Genomic DNA, 18,763 nt, shown 5'->3' with positions numbered 1-18,763 from the left:
ACAGACATTTAGGCATTGGTACTCACCAGTGATGTGGTAGCTGACTTGACGGTTAACAGCAGAGCTGTCATCATCTCTGGTGTTCAGCACAGCCACCACCTGGCCTGGTGGGTCGCTCTCCTGAACTGAACCAAAGTAGCGTTGCTCCAGGAACATGGGCGGATTGTCATTGATGTCTGATACTGCTACGGTCACAGTGATTGTACTGGAAAGAGATAAGGTCTCCCCAAGGTCAGAGGCAATCACTGTGAATGTGTAGGATGGATTTGTCTCGTGGTCCAGGTCCTTGCGTGTGGAGATCCAGCCTGTGTTACTGTCAATGCTGAAGGTTCCAACCAATGCGTCTGATTCCGCTTCTGACTGGATTAATGTCCCAAGACTATATGTTACCTGGCCATTTGCCCCTGAGTCTGGGTCTAATGCTTGGACTTGAATGATTCTGGTTCCAATTGTCATTCCCTCCATAACTGTGGCCTCATATGAATTGGCTTCAAAAGCTGGTTTGTTGTCATTTAGATCTAAGACTTTGATTTCAATATCAACAGAAGTGACAGAATCCAGCTTAGCCTGTTGTACAATGGCAGTGACTTTGAAATGGTAACCTTTTATCACCTCATGGTCCAAGGGTTTATCAAGCTTGATCACACCTGTATCCTTTTCCACCACAAACATCCCATCTTGGTTGTTTTCTCCCATCTCTCCGTTAACCAGGGCAAAGGTAGCTGAGAGCAAGGCATGTCCAGGAGAAGTGTTAAGGTGTACCATCCCTATGGCTGAACCTATGGGGGTATCCTCTGGTAGGCTAAATAAGTATTGATGTTGGCTAAAGGAAGGAATGAAGGCATCTGGAGAAAGAACATGGATGTAGACAGACACTAAAGAGTGCCGTACTGGATTACCTCCATCAACTGCCTTCACAAAAAAAGATAAAACGGAGTTCCTCAAGTGGCTGAAGCTGCCTTTAGTCACCATCCATCCATTGTCTGGGTCTATCTCCAAAATGTCTACCACAGGGACATGGGCCTCACTGTAAAGTGAATATGTTACTTTGGCATTCGTGCCATCATCAGAATCATAAGCCTGAATTTGTGTCACCATAAAACCTTTAGCTACATTAGATTTCACTGAAGCTCGGTACTCGGTAGCACGGAAGCGAGGAACATTATCATTATCATCCAACAGAGTAACGTGTACTGTACAGTAACAGACACGTCCTCCTGAGTCCTGGGCTCCAACTGTCAAAACAATGTCCTTATTGGTTGGGTCCTCACGGTCAAGCTTTTCTACAGTGGTGATCTGGCCATTTGCATCAATGTTAAATTGGTCGTTTCCCACATCATTTACAAATGAAAAAGTGATGTGACCAAACACTCCAGGGTCTGCGTCCGTTGCCTTTACCTGCAATGAAAAAGTAAATGCAGAGATGAGTATTTTAGAATTACACTTATATGTTAGTATTGTTCCACTATACAATTAAAAATAAAATGTCTAAAATTATTTCAATAACACTTACTTGTATAACTTTGGTTCCCACCGCAGAATTTTCTCTTAACTCTGCCTCGTACATGTTCTGTCCAAACACAGGACTAAACAGGTTGGCCCCCAACACCTTGACATGAACCTGTGCGGTGCTGGTGAACACCCCATCAGACACTGAAACGTTGAGGCTGTAGGCAGGCTCCATTCTTTGCTTAAGGTGGCTGGACAATGTGATGATTCCTGTTTTTTTGTCCATCATAAAGTTCATTCTTTCATTTCCTGACAAAATGCTGTATTCCAACTTGTCAAAATCAGAGCTGTCGGCATCTGAGGCCTGGACACAGGTTACAAAGTGACCCCTGGGTGCTAACTCATTCACATATGCCTCATAGAGTAGCTGATTGAAAACTGGTGGATTGTCGTTCATGTCATTAACTACAACTATGACTGATACTTCACTACTCAATGGGGGGAAGCCATTATCAGTGGCCCTGACAATGAAGTCATACTTTTGGACGAGTTCATGGTCCAGCATACGCGCTGTCAGGATTAATCCACTGCTGCTATCAATATGAAAGTAGTCTGTTCTGTTGTGCACATCTGAGAAGATCTGGTAACGAACAACATTGTTTTTATCTGAGTCTTTGTCAGTGGCAATAACTTGAAGTGCTGGAGTTCCAATCATGGCTGTTTCCGACAAAATAACCCTGTAGGACATTTTTTGGAAGATTGGTAGGTTATCGTTTACATCCTGGACAACCACATTTACAGCCACCTCAGCACGGGCACCGGTCAGATAATCTGTGGCTCTGATGGTCAGATGATAAGACGATGCTGCTTCGTAGTCCAAAGAGTGGATGACGCTTACGACTCCAGTATCAAAACCAATGTCAAACTGTAAATATGGGTCTCCATCAACTATGGTGTAGATAATGCTTTGACCTTCAGGACTAGTGGCATTGATGCCGAGAATAGGTGTCTGCACAGCAACATCCTCATTCACAGAAACAGAATAAAATGGTTTGTCAAAGACAGGCATGGCTTTGTTGACAACTGTGATGGGGAACTCTATGGTAGATGAGAGGGGTGGATAACCACCATCTCTGGCATATATCACCATCTGATATTCCATATTAGACAGGTCAGACTCAAAAGCCCTCTTGAGGCTTAGACCACCTGTCAGCTGGTTGATATCAAAGTGATCATGGTTTTCCTTTAGATAGTAAGACACCTCTCCATTAATGCCTTTGTCTCCATCTACCGCCATGACCCTGAAAATGGGTGATCCTGGCTCAGCTTCTACTTGAACAGCTGCATAATAAGGCAGTCCAACAAACACAGGGGAATTATCATTTATGTCCTCGACTTGGACTCTGACCATAACCCTTGCCACGTGCAGACGGTCGTGCTCCCTTCTGGCCTCAACGACCAGTTCATAGAACTCTTGCTCTTCACGGTCAAAGGGTATACCTGTGGTTTGGATCACACCAGAAGTTGGACGAATTATGAAACTTGTCCCAGCGTTTAACAAGGTGTACTTCAATGGTTCATTTAGACGGTTTCCCACAGCGTTGACAACAGCCACTTTGGTGATATTAGATACATTCTCTTGAATAGATGTAGAGTAAAGGGTCTGAGAGAAGCTGAGACCAGAGTCCAGAGCCTCTCGGACCAGAATGGTAACTAAAGATGTGCTGGAAAATGTCCCATCGGAAACTTTGACACTGAAGCGAAAACGTTCTTTGGAGAAGTTGTTGTTTTTGACTGTGATGACTCCACTGGAAGGTTTGATGGCAAAGTGCTCCAGCACACCATCAGTCAGAGAGTAGATGAGCTCTGAAGGGACATCTTTGTCGGGGTCAATGGCTGAAACCTGCAGAGCTTCCACTCCCACGTAGGTGGGAAGTAACAGTACTGTCTCATAGGCATCCTGGGTAAAGCGAGGTGGTGAATCATTTGTGTCAATGACTTGTATTGTGACCTCTGTTGGACTGTCTGCTGTCAACTGTGGCCTGCCATTGTCCCTCACATGGACATGGAAGTGGAAGGTGGCAAATGTCTCATGGTCAAGATTAGCTATTGTTCTGATAGATCCAGTCCCAGAATCCACTGTGAAGAACATTTTTGCAGTGTCCTCGACAATCTGGTAGACCAAAAGAGCATTTTGGTTGTGGTCAGTATCAGTGGCCTTAATTACGAGAGGTGAATCATCTGAGTTCAGGACCACGCTGTTGACTGGTGCTGCCTCACTGATGCTGCCATGATAGTGAAGCTGCTGGAAAACTGGTGGGTTATCATTCTCATCCATTACCTGGATCAACAGAGTAGCATTGGAGGCCATGCCAGCCATGTTTGTAGCCTGGACTATCAAGGTGTAAGATGCTGTAGTCTCATAGTCTAGAGTCTTTTGAGTAGTAATCACTCCACTGTACTGATTTATCTGAAAGACACGACCTGCGTTGCCCTTCTTTATGTCATAAGTGAGGGTGGACTGGCTGACTGCACTGACTGTGTTGACAGAGGTCCCAACCACAGCGTTTTCTGTGATTTCAGCATGGTATTCAGGCTGGGGGAACTTTGGTCCGGCATTATCAGAGAGAGTGACAGCTATGCGCACTATAGCGGTGGTGGACAGGGGAGGAGAGCCATTGTCAGTGACTCTGATGGTAAGAACATAATAGCCTAAGCTGGACAAGTCCAAGTCCCGTGCAACAGTGATTATGCCCAGAACTGGTTCAATATGGAAAGCATTTCCAGTGTTTCCTGTTGGAAAATCAAATACAGTTATATGTAGTCGTTAATAGGTAGGGTAATTATTTATAAAGTATTTACAAACAATCAAAGTACAAGAGAAAGTATTTTGCTTTCAGAGGTGCGTACCTGTTTCAATGGAGTAGTGTAGCTCTGCATTCTCGCCCTTGTCTTTGTCCAAGGCTGTAATCTGAACCACAGCTGATCCCACTGCTGCTGACTCGTAGACTGAGCCTTCATAAAGCGCACTGGTAAAGATTGGTACATGGTCATTGATATCTTCCACTTCTACTAGCACACGAGCCAGGTTCTTTCTGTATGGGAACTCTTGGTCCTTTACCTGTGAATAAAAAAAAGAAAAAAAGGCATCCTTTGAGGTCACTACAGAGTGTACCATCCGATTATCATGTAACTTAAGAATTTCAAATGAGCACAGAGACATCATTGTCCAAAAACAACATTGAAAATATCACGCTAGAACCTTCGCAATTACACTTTCCTTCGCCACATGCATTTCCCAAAACTTCACATTGTTAAAAATGTTGGCTTAGTGTTTGATAAGCAAATCAGTATAAACGTATCCAATCTCCTGTCCTTTAATCAATGTAGATTAGGGCTGAAAGATATATTTAGCCTTGACAGTGACATCTGCACCTTTGCAATAGCCCTGTAAACCTTACTAAAGATGAATGTGTTTAACCTCTAAATTATATTCCTATTTTTTTCCATTATGCAATATAAACTGCAGAAAAACAGTTTGCAATTTCAGTTCACCCAATATCTTGCAGGCCTAGTCATACCGCTACCGCATGCTAATTAGCTTCCATGCAAATGTATGAGTTCAAATATAATGATAGCACAGACTTATTGATTGCTTCTTGCTCGCCCGCTTCTCTACATATGAGACACCATTTCTTATTTTAAAGGGCTTCTCTTGTCCTATCCACTTCAGACTTATAACTAATAAGAGTATAATAACCACAGACCCGACCTTGGTTATTGAAGTTGCAAGAAAATCAAAATGTGTTCTCCATCACCATAGTAAAACATAAAAAAATCACTTCGCTCTCCAGATATTTGTCAATAAAACAGATCCCCATTCTGGTATAGGATTAGTGTATCAGGTCCAACTAGAAGTGCTTTAGTGCTTCAGAACTGGTGTATTTTGGCTGTTTTACTCAAATTCAAGCCCATTGAAAGAACTAAGGTCTAAAAAGTCAACTTTACAAACTGTATTGAATATCATACAAGTATTATAACACTATCAAACCGTGTGGTCATTGGATCTCCAAGATCTTCAGTTTAGTACGCAACTTGCTTCAGTTCAGTCATCCATGTCTTGATATTTATAATAGCCGCATTCACACCGCAGGACTTTCCCTGTTACTTTGGTTCTTTAGTTCCGTTAGTACCAATAATGTTGCGTTCACACCGCCGGGACTACTCAGTGCCGGGAACTCTTTTGGCCATTTTCAGTCCCTGCTAGAGAGGTGGTACGAACCTGGTGATAAAAGAGTACCAATTTCTATTCTATTTCTATTGGCTGGGCGAACTGCAAACCACGCCCCGTTAGACTCTGAATTGTTCTTGTTAGGCAGCCATTTTTTGTACTTTAAAGCAGTTATGACCACACATACTACAACACCGGAGCGGTGGAATGATGAGGAAGTGTCGGCGCTTCTGGCAATTTACTCTGAGTACGGGATGCAGCAGCTTCTGCAGAAAACAGTTCCCAACTCCAAATGTTTTGAGCGATGTTCGCAAAAGCCTCAAGTTTGTTTTGACTGCTACACATTTCAATTGTGAGCCCAAGGAAACAAATATCAAATCATGAATGTTGTGTACCAACATACCTCGATTCTGCAGTAAAACAAATAATTACAGCTTGCAGCTTGTACCTTTAATTGCTTGCTGCTCAAAATAGTCTGGGAACCACCAGCATGATAAATTAAACAAGGACTGAATGACCTTAAAATAAGAACATATTTCTATGGACACAAGCATGCGGACAAGACTGGATCCTCTCAGTGGAAAATATAACTCAAAGAGTCACAGCTGTTATCATGAGATCCTAAATAAAAGTAAATGGTAAACACTTACAAGGACAGTCAGGATGTGCTGGGCGCAGGCCTCGTGGTCCAGCCTCTGGGTGGTGTAGATAGTACCAAGGCTGGAGTGGATGCGGAACAGACGCATGCTACTGGGGTCTATGGAGCTCTGCAGAGAGTAGGTCAGCTGGTGATGCTCATCCCGGTCCGACGCCAGAACCTGGACCACTTCAGTGTCAGGGGGCGTGTCTTCAGAAATAGTGACATCATAGGTCGGTTGGGAGAATATGGGAGTGTTGTCGTTGTTGTCCATAATGGTGATGTGAACCTGGAACATTGAGAAATTAAATTGAAGAGAGGAATGAGCAAATACATCATTAACAGAGTTATGAATATTTTATGTTGGCAGGGAACATTTTTCCATGTTAAAAACATTTCCTCCTCATGTTAATTACAATACCGAATTTGTTGACACGAAAATGCTTTGCATTGCCATTGGCTTTGCAGTGGCGCATTGTTAGGTAGGAGAACAAAAGTCCCGTAAGCTTGTATGAACCAAAGGCCTTTTTTCGGGCATTTAACCAACCATTAATTTAAAGAAAAGAAATTGACTTCGAGATGAGGGAGCCCCAAAGTGCTAAAATGCTAACTCATTTACAGAGTTAGTGCTCATTCCTGCACCGCTGAATTTGTAGGAGATAGGGTTATGGAATCTGTTCTCAGGAACTTCAGTTGTCCGCATCTCTTCACCATTATTGTTTAATCAAAAACGTGTGTTGTCAGACATGCTAGTATAGTGGATTCAGATATTTCTGTACAGTAGCAGGAAACCACTGGAATGATCTCTCTTCTTGGGCTTGTGCTTTTGTATGGTCTATCATTACAGGTATCCAAGAACTTTGAGATTTTCTTGCTGCATCAAGAGGGCTCAAGTGTTTCCCTCCGAGAGCGACATAAAGGGTATTTTTGCACAACTATTTTACCCTTTTTCGAACATTCATACGAGAGACATTTAAGAAAAATCTATGTATTTGAATAGGATTGCTGCATTAGTGTATTCATTTATATAGTGAATGTAAATAGCTGCAGTGCTTTCTTTGAGAGGTCAACTATAGGACACATGTGAGTGTTAAGAAAAAACAAGCTTTCTTCACAACACTCCTATCACTGCACTTCTTTTTGTGCTAATGGAGTGATGTATCAGTGTAAACTGAGCAATCATGAGCAGAGTTGAGAGTGTGCCAGGGTGCAGATTGCACAGGAGTCACGCAGAGTGTTTCGGGTTGCTGCGTGTCATGACTCATGGAAAGTTCTTGAGTCACAGATGACTGGTGATGAAACCCAGCTTGAGTCAGGAAAAATAGGAAGAGCGGCAGAGAGCGACAGGACATGAGGACAAGAGCAAAGACACAAAAGGAAATCAAAGCAAGAGTACATTTAATTTCATTAAAACCCTGAGTCGAAGCTGCGCCGTAGCAGTATGATGGAGCAAAGAGAACATGAAGGAAAATAATGATAGGTTTATGATTGCACACATCTGACAATTGATTATTTAAATATATTAGGCATTTAGTCTTTCCTTCCCCATTAGGATGTAATTGCCAGGTGCTAAGATTGATTTTCAAAAGGTGACATATTGTGGAAAATGCCTTTTTCTTTTTTTAAACCCTTTGGTCAAGAATGTGAAGCCCAGGGTTGTGCTTATTACTAAAAGATATGTAGTTACAGTTACTTTTTTACTATATTAAAAAGAAATCCAAATTACTGGACTGTTAATTGTTACATTTGCATTAATGTTTTATGCATACTTGAAAGGCCATTTGTAATTTGTTGCTAGCTTTCATTTCAGTAATGTTGCAGTAGTTGGATCAGGTTATATTCTCATTTGAAACCAGTTGCCAGAAATTGGCTGGATGTGGTCAGCCGGTCTGCATTGCTGCTGTATAGTGTGTAAGTAGATTTACATTTGTCCTGAAGGTACTTCATGGTGCTTAATAATGCCTGGGTAATCTTATAAGATTACTCTAAATCTAATCTTCAAGGAAGAGATACAAAAACCTCTTGACTAGAAATGTCCAGAAACTCTGAGTTTAGCATAATGCAAACTATGGAAATGTGTCTGTGGGTTCAGGTGAGGGGCCGGGGCTGGAAGCCAGGGACAATAGGATACAAGCTGCTGCTACAGTGAGGCACTTAGCAGGGGGAAGAGGTCAGGATCTGCTGCAGTCTAGCTGGGGACAGCAGAGAACATGCCTGGTAGGAGAGGAGGAAGGCCGGCTGGAGCAGAGTCTGAAGTCTTAATCCTTCTGATTTCTCTTTAGCAATGCTGCCATGTTTGAAGATGTCAGCAATTAACTTAGAAAGTTATTAAATTGGTCAAAAAGAAACCTATGAAATAAGAACTAGATTATTATATGTCTAGATTATTAACCTGTTAAACCACGAGAGGACCCTAATCCGGGTCCTGCGGGAAGTTTGTTCAAGAAACTGTGTCTCAGGGCTTCTTAATATTTAAAAACCTATTAATGTGTCATACCCATTTAACGGGAAGAAACTCAGCTAACTGACGATATGAACCATTTTTGCCGAAACAAAACACAAGTCTCACAACAAGTGTCTAAATGAGCCCTGAGCGAAAAAATGCTAACGCACAGAACTCAAGGTAAAAATATCCTTATTACTTATCGTAACTGCACATACAATATATACAGATTAAAGCTGAGATTACACAGATTATATAGGTATTAGTATCATCACTGAGCGATCAGAACTCACGACGGGGGAAGCAAACATCACAACACGTAGCTTTACGGAGCATTCACGGGAGATCGTCTCACCTTAGCTGTTATTCTGATCAAAAGTCGTGTTCAATGGCATTAAAACGATAAAAACGCTGCTGAAGGTTAATCCAATGGTTAATCCAATGTGTCTGTGTCACTTTGAAATGATTACTGATAATCCATCATTCCATTTTTATGTCAAAAACGGAGATTTCATATTAGCTGCTAATGATAGCCACCAGAGTGTATCGCAGCTTCCGGTTCCTTGGCATTCTGGCTGCGCATCACTCATTCACCAATGGGTAATGTTTAGATGGATTTTAGGAACTTCCCCTCGATTCTGTTGGCTCTAATGGTTAAAAAGAGATGTCAATCATCAAAATCGACCGAGGGGGGCCAGAGGTATGGAAAATGCATCCAAATGACCCCAGAAGGTTTTTTTTTTCTAAATCTCTCTAAAAAGGTCAAATGTCACTTATTTTGCATCAATCTTGATAGAGGGTACTTAATATATGTTATAGTTTGGATTTCCAAAGCTTTTAGTCTACTATCCCATCATTCAAAGGTGGTTTTCACTTTAAGTACCTTTTTTTTTGGACGGACACTATAATTTTTTTTTTTTTTTACTATTTTCAATCTGAATGTACTTTAAAATAAAAAAAATCTATATTGATTCTGACTTTTTTCAACATCCAACTCACAGGTTTATCATTACTTTGAGAAAAAAAGATTATTAATTTAACCTTTAAGAAGTGAAGATAAAGTCAATTGTTATGGGAACGTCATTTTTGAGCATGAGACCTGAAAACAGGAAAGACATTGAAAGACACACAGAGACATTGAAAGACACAGAGTTCTTGGAGAGACAACAGGGAGGGTGTTTCAGGAGAAAGGTACAATTGCAATCATTTGCACTGCCTTCGAGGCCATTTCAAACAGGTAATAATATGTTGACCTTCAGACATTTTTGGACGGCAGGTTTAATGAGCAAAACCCTATGACCTGACTTGGTCACATGACATTAAAGAGCCTGTGACACGAGTTTCCCCCATCATCCAAACCCCTCAATTTGAGTAAATATTGTCCCCTTGAAAACCGTTACTGAACTGATTTTGGATATTATTACTTTGATAACCATTAATCTGCCCTTCAATGTTGACCATTTTCTGGATCTTCTCAAGGATTCTTCAAGTCCCGCCAAATTATATGTGACGTCATTGCAGGCACAGCGCTCCAGCTGCACCGTTCATGATCCCAGCATCTGCATGTAAACGCACAATGGCGCACACAGCAGCAAGCTCAGACAGCGATGACCGTTTAATTTTGAACGTGTCTGAGAGCTCATATGAGGCTGAAGGATCGGTTTATGTTGTATCTATTAAAAGTTTAGGAATTAGGTGCGTCAATATGGGCGATCATACGGTCATGTAGCCAGTGGTGGACTGGGACTAAAAATCAGCTCGGGACTCTCGACCGGCCCACTTCGGTACCGCCAGTAAATTGTCAACAGGGGGGAGTGGGGGATGTGCTAGTGACTTATCCGACCGGCCCACTTCGGAACCGGCCCATCGGGATTCGTCCCGATGGCCAGTCCGCCAGTGCACCCAGCCCAGCCCACGTAAACTGTCAACGGGGGGAGCCTCGCTGCGGGGAAACGGTGGACCTAGTGTCCCGATCGGAGTGGGAATAATAATAATAATCATAATCCGTGCATTTTATCCATTAATTCACCCAACATTGTGGTAAAAAAAAAACACACGTTTAATCCATGTTGGTGTACTACAACTACAAAAAGCATCGGTTTGTTTTCTCATCAGGAAATGCAGACCGGCTCAAACAAACGATTTTTAAATCATATTTTCGCCGAATTGACATGAAAGCACTAATAAATGTAGTTTCATCCACTTGAGTTTACAACTACAAAAATAATCGATTTGTTTTTATATCATAGCCGACGAGAGGAAATTCAGCAGCTCTCACTACCGGTTTGTAATCCTAATTTAATCATCATCTTCACCACGATCATTTATGTTTATGTTCGCCGAATTGACATGAAACCACTGACAAATATGAATATAATGTAGTCAACTTCATTAAAACGTTATTAACGTGCCTAAACTCAGTAATTCACCATTTCTACGCATGACAACACACTTTGTCCGTGTTTGGCTCTCTCGCCGCACAGTGAAGCGTTCCCGCATTGACGTCACTTCCGGCTTCCCCCAAAACTTCCAAATGAGTCGAAGGAATTTCCCTGCGATGTTCGAAATTATTGATATTTATCGGAACGGTATCGCACCTTCTTTTTTAAACTGACGGTTTGAGATGACTAGAAGCCCAATATTTCATTGCACAACAGTTGTTGGGAGGTTGTCACAGGCTCTTTAAAGCTATTGAAAACAATTCTGAATTTTCAATAGATTATTAATATAAAATATAAAATATACTAAAATCCAATTTGAATGAGGGTTGTCCTTCTCGTCCAGCAAATAAAATTGAAGCAAAAATCTGGATTTTCACTAAAATATTCATATAAAATAAAATAAAGAACACTAAAATCAATTTAAAAGAGGTGTGTTCTAATTGTACAGCTTACAGTATAATTACAATGCTGAATTGATGTAGACCACCTTGTTGTTGTTTTTTCAATCGAAAATATGCTAAAAGTAAAAAACTTAATATAGAGTACAGTGTTTCCCTAGTATGGAGTCATAGCAGCGGTGCTAAGGCACTTGGGCCCAGCATAATGTGAGCGCGGACGCGTGGAACTTTTTTGTTTGTGCGCGTGCAAAGTTGTTTCTATGTGTCTGCCAGAACAAGAAAGGCTCTTGAGGCCTAGTACCAGGGCCGGTTCTAGCCAATTTGCTGCCCTAGGCGAGATTTTAGGCGAGATTTTATATATAAAGAATAAATGAAAAATCTCTACAAGAGACAATACACTTCAAAAACAGAAACTTATTGACATAGGTAATATACGTCAAAATGGCTTCAAATGTATTCAGTATTTTATGATCAATTGAACATGTTTTAATTGGGGGGTGGACGTCACATCCTCTAGGGGGGTCCGGGGGTATGCACTTTGAGCACACAATTACTAGAGACCAGGGGCCGTATTCACAAAGGATCTTAGGGCTAAAAGTAGCTCCTAACTGGCGAATTTAGGAGAAACTCCTAAACATAATGGGCGTGTCAGTCTTACATTTAGGACTCCTCATTTTATTCACTAAGAGCAATTCACAAAGTATTTTAGGCCTAAAAGTAGCACCTAAGTTTAGGAGAGCTTAAAAGTCCTCGAGAGGAATCCTAACTCAGTAAGACCTATTCACAAAGAATCTGAAAATGGCTGCGAGACGAAATGTTTTGGAGACAATGGAAGACTGTAAATTGATCAAGAGATATAGGCTAAATCGTGAGGGTATCAAACTTGTTGTGGAATTAGTGCGGGATGCAATAACATCCCCAACTAACAGGAATAACCCGATTAGTCCGGAAATAAAATGTTTGGCAACACTACGATATTTAGCAACAGGGAAAATGCAACTTTGCAATGCCGACGATTTAGGAATATCGCAACCATCAGTCAGGCGTGCCATAAACCAAGCCATCAACGCGCTCTCTAGACCACATATCATCCAACAGTTTATCCGGTTTCCTTTGGACAATCAACAACTACACAGGATCAAAGCCAACTTCATGGCAATTGCAGGTATGCCCGGTGCTATTGACGGGACGCACATAAAAATAATTGCGCCATCAAAAGATGAGGACGTGTTCGTCAATAGAAAGAAAGTACATTCCATCAACAAGCAGATTATATTCATTCATCATGATAAGGGGACTTGAACGGCGGTATGGGCTGTTATTGAAAGTGTTTAAGTGCTGGAAATATGCTCATTGGATAATAGTTTGCAGGGTGCTTTTAATTGCCTCCTTGATTTAATGCAATTTACGTATTTTTATTGTTTGCTCTCTCTCTTTAACGTGCATATACAACGTCATTATCGTGGTCTGCACAAACTTGTCATCATGCGTGTATTCTGCTAACTGCAATGTCCATAACTATTTGATAGGAATACATTTCTAGCCTAGGCTATTTCCTTGTTTTTCGGGGATTTAGTGGGCTCGTTTGTGGGATGTTGCGGATTAGTTTCACCGAGACCGCCTGCTCTGAACAACCAATCACCGTACTGACCGCTTCTAAACTCATGCACGAGAATCGACGTAATCCATAGCAACGGCGTGTCACTCTTAGTTCACTCTTAGTGATTTATCCTTAGTATGAGTGGGTCTCAGCGGCGTTGTGAATAACTTTTAAGAAAAAACTCCTACGTAAAATGTTTTAGCGCGAGTTAGGAGCACTCCTAGCGGTAAGATAAAAATGCTTTGTGAATACGGCCCCTGATCTAGGGGGTACAACTCTAAAACACCCATCTGCAAAAGATCGGTTTACATTTTAATAATCAAATAAGTATATGAACATAACCAATAACCTACCATAGCCAATAACAAATAAATGTAGCTTATTTTATTTTTGTTGTTCATTCATATCTTATTTTACCTAGTTAACATTTATTTATTTATGCATATTTTTGTATCTCTCCAACTTTAAACGATATTTTTGGTTTACTGTCCTATAGTATACATTGGAATGATTTCAAACCTGTTTTTATTTATCCAAATAATTATAAAGGAGTGCCTTGGAAATAAGTGTTTACATAATTTGTGGTCAAAACGTTTGAGACCCACTGAGATAACTTACACTAAAATTAACTATCTAAACACTCAGAGAGTCCTTTACCTCACTGAGCCTCTCAGTCTGACAGGAGAGCTCTCCTCCACCCTGGTTGCAGAAACATCTACTTCTTATATCCGTTGCCAGGTGCTAATAACAACAGCGCCGGTACCGGTGCGCCCTCTCTCTCTCTCTCTCCCTCGCTTGCTCTCTCGCTCCCACGCTCGCACTTTGGCTGTGAGCTGCGGGCGCCTGATAAGCCAACATCCCCCACTTTCATCACTTGCAGCGCCCATCGTACAGGGCAAATGGAAAGTGTAACCGGGGTGAATAGGGTGTTACATTTACTTAATTATGAATGTTGTTACATCAAGGCCGAAAATTAGGATAAGCGCCAACGGTCAAATATGTTTTTTCCCCAGATCGACCCTGCCAGTACATACAGTGGCAATGTCTCAAGATTTAGCAAAAATACATCTTTATTGAAGATAAAATAACACAAATACTACAAATCCACATAACAAACAATCAAAAATGAAAAAGGGTCGCCACTTATTATTATTTTAATAAAAAAAGAAAACCTGGCTGGCGCTCCCTAGCAGCGGCACGCATATAGGGGAAACACTGGAGTATTGTCATTAATTAGAAAAACAAAATCAAATCCAATTTAAAGATGTGTTTCACTTGTCCAGTGTTGCGATATCAAAGCTGTTTTCATTTGGATTTACATGGTCACATGGCATGGATCTATTGAAAATAAAATGTGTTTTATTGCCTTACGCATGACTCTCTAGCAACTGATTCTAAGTTAAGATGACAGCACACAAAGTACAACTTGTGCTTTATATGCCGTTCGACTTGCAATTCGTGAGGTGTGGGAGAAACCAACAGAAATATATTAATAATCAAGGGCTACATTGAAACCCAGGACCTTCTTGCTGTGAGGTGACAGTGTTAACCACTGAGCATCTGTGCCCACTCTATCCCTGCCAAAATACACATACTGAGTAAGTATTACAAAGTACTGTGCAAAATGGCAGCAGGACCAGGAGTAGGACCCCTCGGAGGAGGAAAATGACAACGTGCTCTTTACACACATCCAGAAAAAGGACTCTGAGATTTGTTCTGATTCCTATCCAGAGACAACATAAAGAGAAGCGAAGGGAAACGAAGACAGGAGTTGAGTCGAGTGCTGCCAGGCGAAGAGTCTAAATTTAAACCCTGCTGCAGCAGTCGGCCTTCTGTTGCTCAACTGTGGAGACATTCCCTGGCGGCAATACGCCATGCTGATTCTCCATCTGGGAGCCTTCCTCCCATCTTACAGGTGTGTGTGTGTCTCTGTATCTGTGTGTGAATAGGGAGTGTGTCTGAAACTGTGAAAGAATATAGAAGCCAGTATGTGAAGAATGTATCTTTCTAACAGACAGGATTAAAAGCAAAACAACAAAAAAGCTTTATAACCAGAGACAAGGGTTGGAATCCTCAGAATCATAAGCGAACATCTTGACACCGCGTCACAGAGGTGAGGATAACATTGCATTTTATTGACAGCTGCAATCTAGTTTTACAACACCACAGACTATGGTCACGACAATGACTACACAGTCGCTTCAGCAACTCACTGACACAGTGTCTAGAAAACAAAATAGGTTTCATATGATAGACATTTTGTAGATGAACACATTGAATAGGATTGTTCTTCTTTTAATGTATTTATTTTTATTACTCAACCCCTCTAGAATTTTGCAATTTAGTCAGTTAATTCAGTAGGGAACACGTGTATTTCTTTCTTTTTTACCTCTTGGGTCTTAGTTAAAGCTATTTAAACTAGAATATTAAGGTGGATGGTAAGATTAATTTGTTTACATTTCAATGCAGTTTACAAAATCACCTTTTTCTTTAACCTTGACCTCATGTACTTACCTTTGTTTTTCTAAATGAGGGATTATTAGCGACATTTTCATTGTTTAAATAAGTGTAACTTCGAATAAACAGTTGGCTTGTTTCCAAATTGCAATTACTTTTTTCAGTACAGTGTTATAGTTACCGATAGGAAGGCCAATCATTTAAATAGTTCCATTTTATATCATAAAGTTCAACAAGCACAGGGAAAAACAATGTCCTCCAAGAAGATACCTAGTAGAAAAGTAAAGACTCCGAAAGGCTCTTTTACCCCTAGATAGGCTTATGAAGCAACCTATGCTTAAAACAATGACTGTTTTTAAATGCCTTTGTCTGAATGTCTTTCATTTTTGTAAAGCACCTTGAATTGCCTTGTTTTGAAAGGTACTATATAAATAAACTCGCCTTGCCTTGCCTTGCATTATCCAAACCTTTAAATGCAATAGTTAGTTTGAATGATTAGGTCAAAGTCGGCTCAATTCAGTCAACAAAGGTTATAAGTAGTGTTCATTGGCAGGATATGTTGGTGGAGCTCTGACAGAGGAGCCAATGAAGGATGTGGATCCGGTGCAAAGGATGAGAAAGGATAGAGAACCTTTTCTTTCCTCGACTATTATGTCCAACGTGAGGTCACTGACCAACAAGACGGATGAACTGGCTGCCTCGGTGTGCGGCCAGTCCACTAACAGAGGGTTCCATTTGCTCCACTTTACAGAAACATGGCTGATGGGAATATACAGTACCAGACAGCCTGCTTGAACTAGCCAACTTCATGCTGGTATGGGCAGACGGGAGAAACAGAGCGGAGGAGGAGGTCTTGTTCACTCTGCTAACTCCAACTGATAATTGTAAAGGAATGCATTTGCACTCCTGATATCAAGGGGAAGGCAGTAGCTTTGAGACCTTACTATCTTCCATGGGAGTTCTTGTCCACTATCTAGTCCACTATCTGCTGATTTGGCAAGCGCGAGTTTCATCATCCACATCTTTATTTGCTGGACTTGAATCGCAGAATCTGTGTTGATTTCAATCATAATCATATCACAATCAAGACAAACTTCTAATAGAGTTGTGAGAATTAGACTTTTAATGTCATCGCGCCGTACATTAGCCGCCTTCAACTTAGCGGTAGTAAACTGAAGTCATGGAGTTGCTATAAAGCCTAACGTTAGCTATTTACTTGGGGTAAACAAACATATGCTGGACCGCTTGTATATCAATGTGAAGGGGCCAAACAGCTCTTTTTCCCTCCCTGTTTTTGGAGACAGACCAAAAACTGATACAGCTGGAAGCCCCCTACAATCCATTGGTAAGGCAACAAGGACTGCACAAAGACTGTGAAGGTTTGGTCTAAGGGCACCAAGGAGACTCTACAAAAGTGTTTACATGTCATAAACTGGGAATTGTTCCAAGAGGATATTAAATTGCATCTGTTTCTGTGAGGTCAACAGCATTATACCCTCTAAAAGAGTCAGCTGCTTCCCAAACAACAAACTTTGGACTAACAAGGAGATCAAAACACTTCCCACCAGAAAGACGAAGACTGTCACGGTATCAAGGGATCATGAGGAATTACTGGCTGTTCAAAACGAGCTGAAGAGGAACGGAAGATTGAGGGCAAGGTGTGAAAAAACAGGGAAGGAGGTTTGTAATGGAATGGAATGATGCATTTAGGGTCCTGTCAACATGTCAATATGTCCTTGGGCAAGATACCTAAACCCAAATTGCTCCTGATGGCATGGCCAACGGGGTATCTCTGTATGACTGTGTGAATGGGTAAACTTGTATATGTAAAAGCACTTTGAGGGGTTGCAAAGACGGGAAAAACGCTTTATAAAATCCAGTCCATTCATACAAAATGCAGTCCATTGACCATTGTTATTTGTAAATTCCATACCTGTGTGTACGCAGTGTTAGTTCCGTCTGTGGCCTGCACTGATAGGTTGTAGAAGGAGCGCTGCTCAGCATCCAGAGGCTTGGCGATGATGATGGTGCCCGCAGCCTTCTCCACCTCAAACACACTGTCACTGGTCCCACCTGCTCCGGGAGGAAGGTCATGCAGGAGGAGGGATGTGCACAAAGTGTCAATCATACAGACAATACACATTGGTGGGATGAATATGTGAATACACACAACAGACAGTTTTATTTATGGACCGATGGTTTTCATTCATGTGCAGAAACGTCTTCACTTTAAATATGGCACAGGGGTGAATTTGGTGCTCTGCATACTGCACATGACTGGAGACCATTGCTGCCCACACTCTCCATTGATTTTCCTTGGGAGTATGTTATGATATAAATGACGGAGGGATGGCTGCTGACAGGGTTAACTCCCCGACCCGTTACACATACACGCACAAAATCCACACACAACCCAACTCTCCAAACTCCTGCAAACAAACACTTAAAAGCACAAGTTCACTGCAACACAATGAAGCTTTAGCACTGGACATGCAAGCGACCATCTGTGGGTGTGTGTGTGTGTGTGTGTGTGTGTGTGCATGTGTGTGTGTGTGTGTGTGTGTGTGTGTGTGTGTGTGTGTGTGTGTGTGTTTGTTTGTTTGCACACTGCACACTTGTTGCACTGAAGGCCAAAGGATACTCCCAACCCAATATAGAAATGTTAATGAGTAAACCGTGCAAATTACCATAACTTTAATAAGAAAAGCAAGGCGCGGAAACACACCAGTTGGGAAATTAACTACTTTTTTTTTTAAAAACACATGATGAAATATATATTGTGCATCCTTGCTTAAATGCTTGTAAAGCCAAAAACCCTAATCCCACACAGCAACCCTAATCCTAGCTAACATTACATGATTTTATAAGTTTTAAGCATATGCTGAAGATATTTTGGAATAATATTGTTATTGTTGGTCAGGATAATTGTGACATAAAAGGTTATTTTGTCTCATGCTTGATTGAGTTATTTTTTTAAATAAAAAAAGGTATCTCACAATTAGGATATAGATACTTACAACTGTACTACCATTGTCACAGTACTATGGTAGAATAGAATAAGCTGTTCTTGAGGTGGAGCTGTGCTTGTTATCAGGCATTAATACTCA

General features: G+C 41.2%; 1 protein-coding gene across 14 annotated transcripts in view; it reads right to left on the bottom strand.

Annotated features, from left to right (window-relative positions):
* The window catches only part of LOC307036608 (protocadherin Fat 3-like), a 144,551-nt gene that overhangs the window by 53,023 nt on the left and 72,765 nt on the right, over positions 1 to 18,763 (bottom strand). For 7 of the 14 annotated variants that reach the window (XR_013807405.1, XR_013807406.1, XM_079677064.1 and 4 more), the window contains 5 exons: positions 17,590 to 17,732; positions 6,331 to 6,606; positions 4,360 to 4,570; positions 1,514 to 4,242; positions 27 to 1,398 (listed from right to left, as the gene is read on the bottom strand). Coding sequence is in view for 12 of the 14 variants with exons in the window: in XM_079677064.1 (XP_079533190.1) it covers positions 27 to 1,398; positions 1,514 to 4,242; positions 4,360 to 4,570; positions 6,331 to 6,606; positions 17,590 to 17,732 (4,731 nt within the window). In the remaining 2 variants the exon portion in view is untranslated. The remainder of the gene's footprint in view (positions 1 to 26; positions 1,399 to 1,513; positions 4,243 to 4,359; positions 4,571 to 6,330; positions 6,607 to 17,589; positions 17,733 to 18,763) is intronic. The other 7 variants (XM_079677069.1, XM_079677066.1, XM_079677071.1 and 4 more) reach the window with 1 other exon arrangement.

The sequence above is a fragment of the Notothenia rossii genome (genome assembly GCF_949606895.1).
Source record: "Notothenia rossii genome assembly, chromosome: 4".
NCBI classification, from domain to species: Eukaryota; Metazoa; Chordata; class Actinopteri; order Perciformes; family Nototheniidae; genus Notothenia; species Notothenia rossii.
The sequence above is the reverse complement of the archived record's forward strand: the minus strand, read 5'-3'. Positions and strand labels throughout refer to the sequence as shown.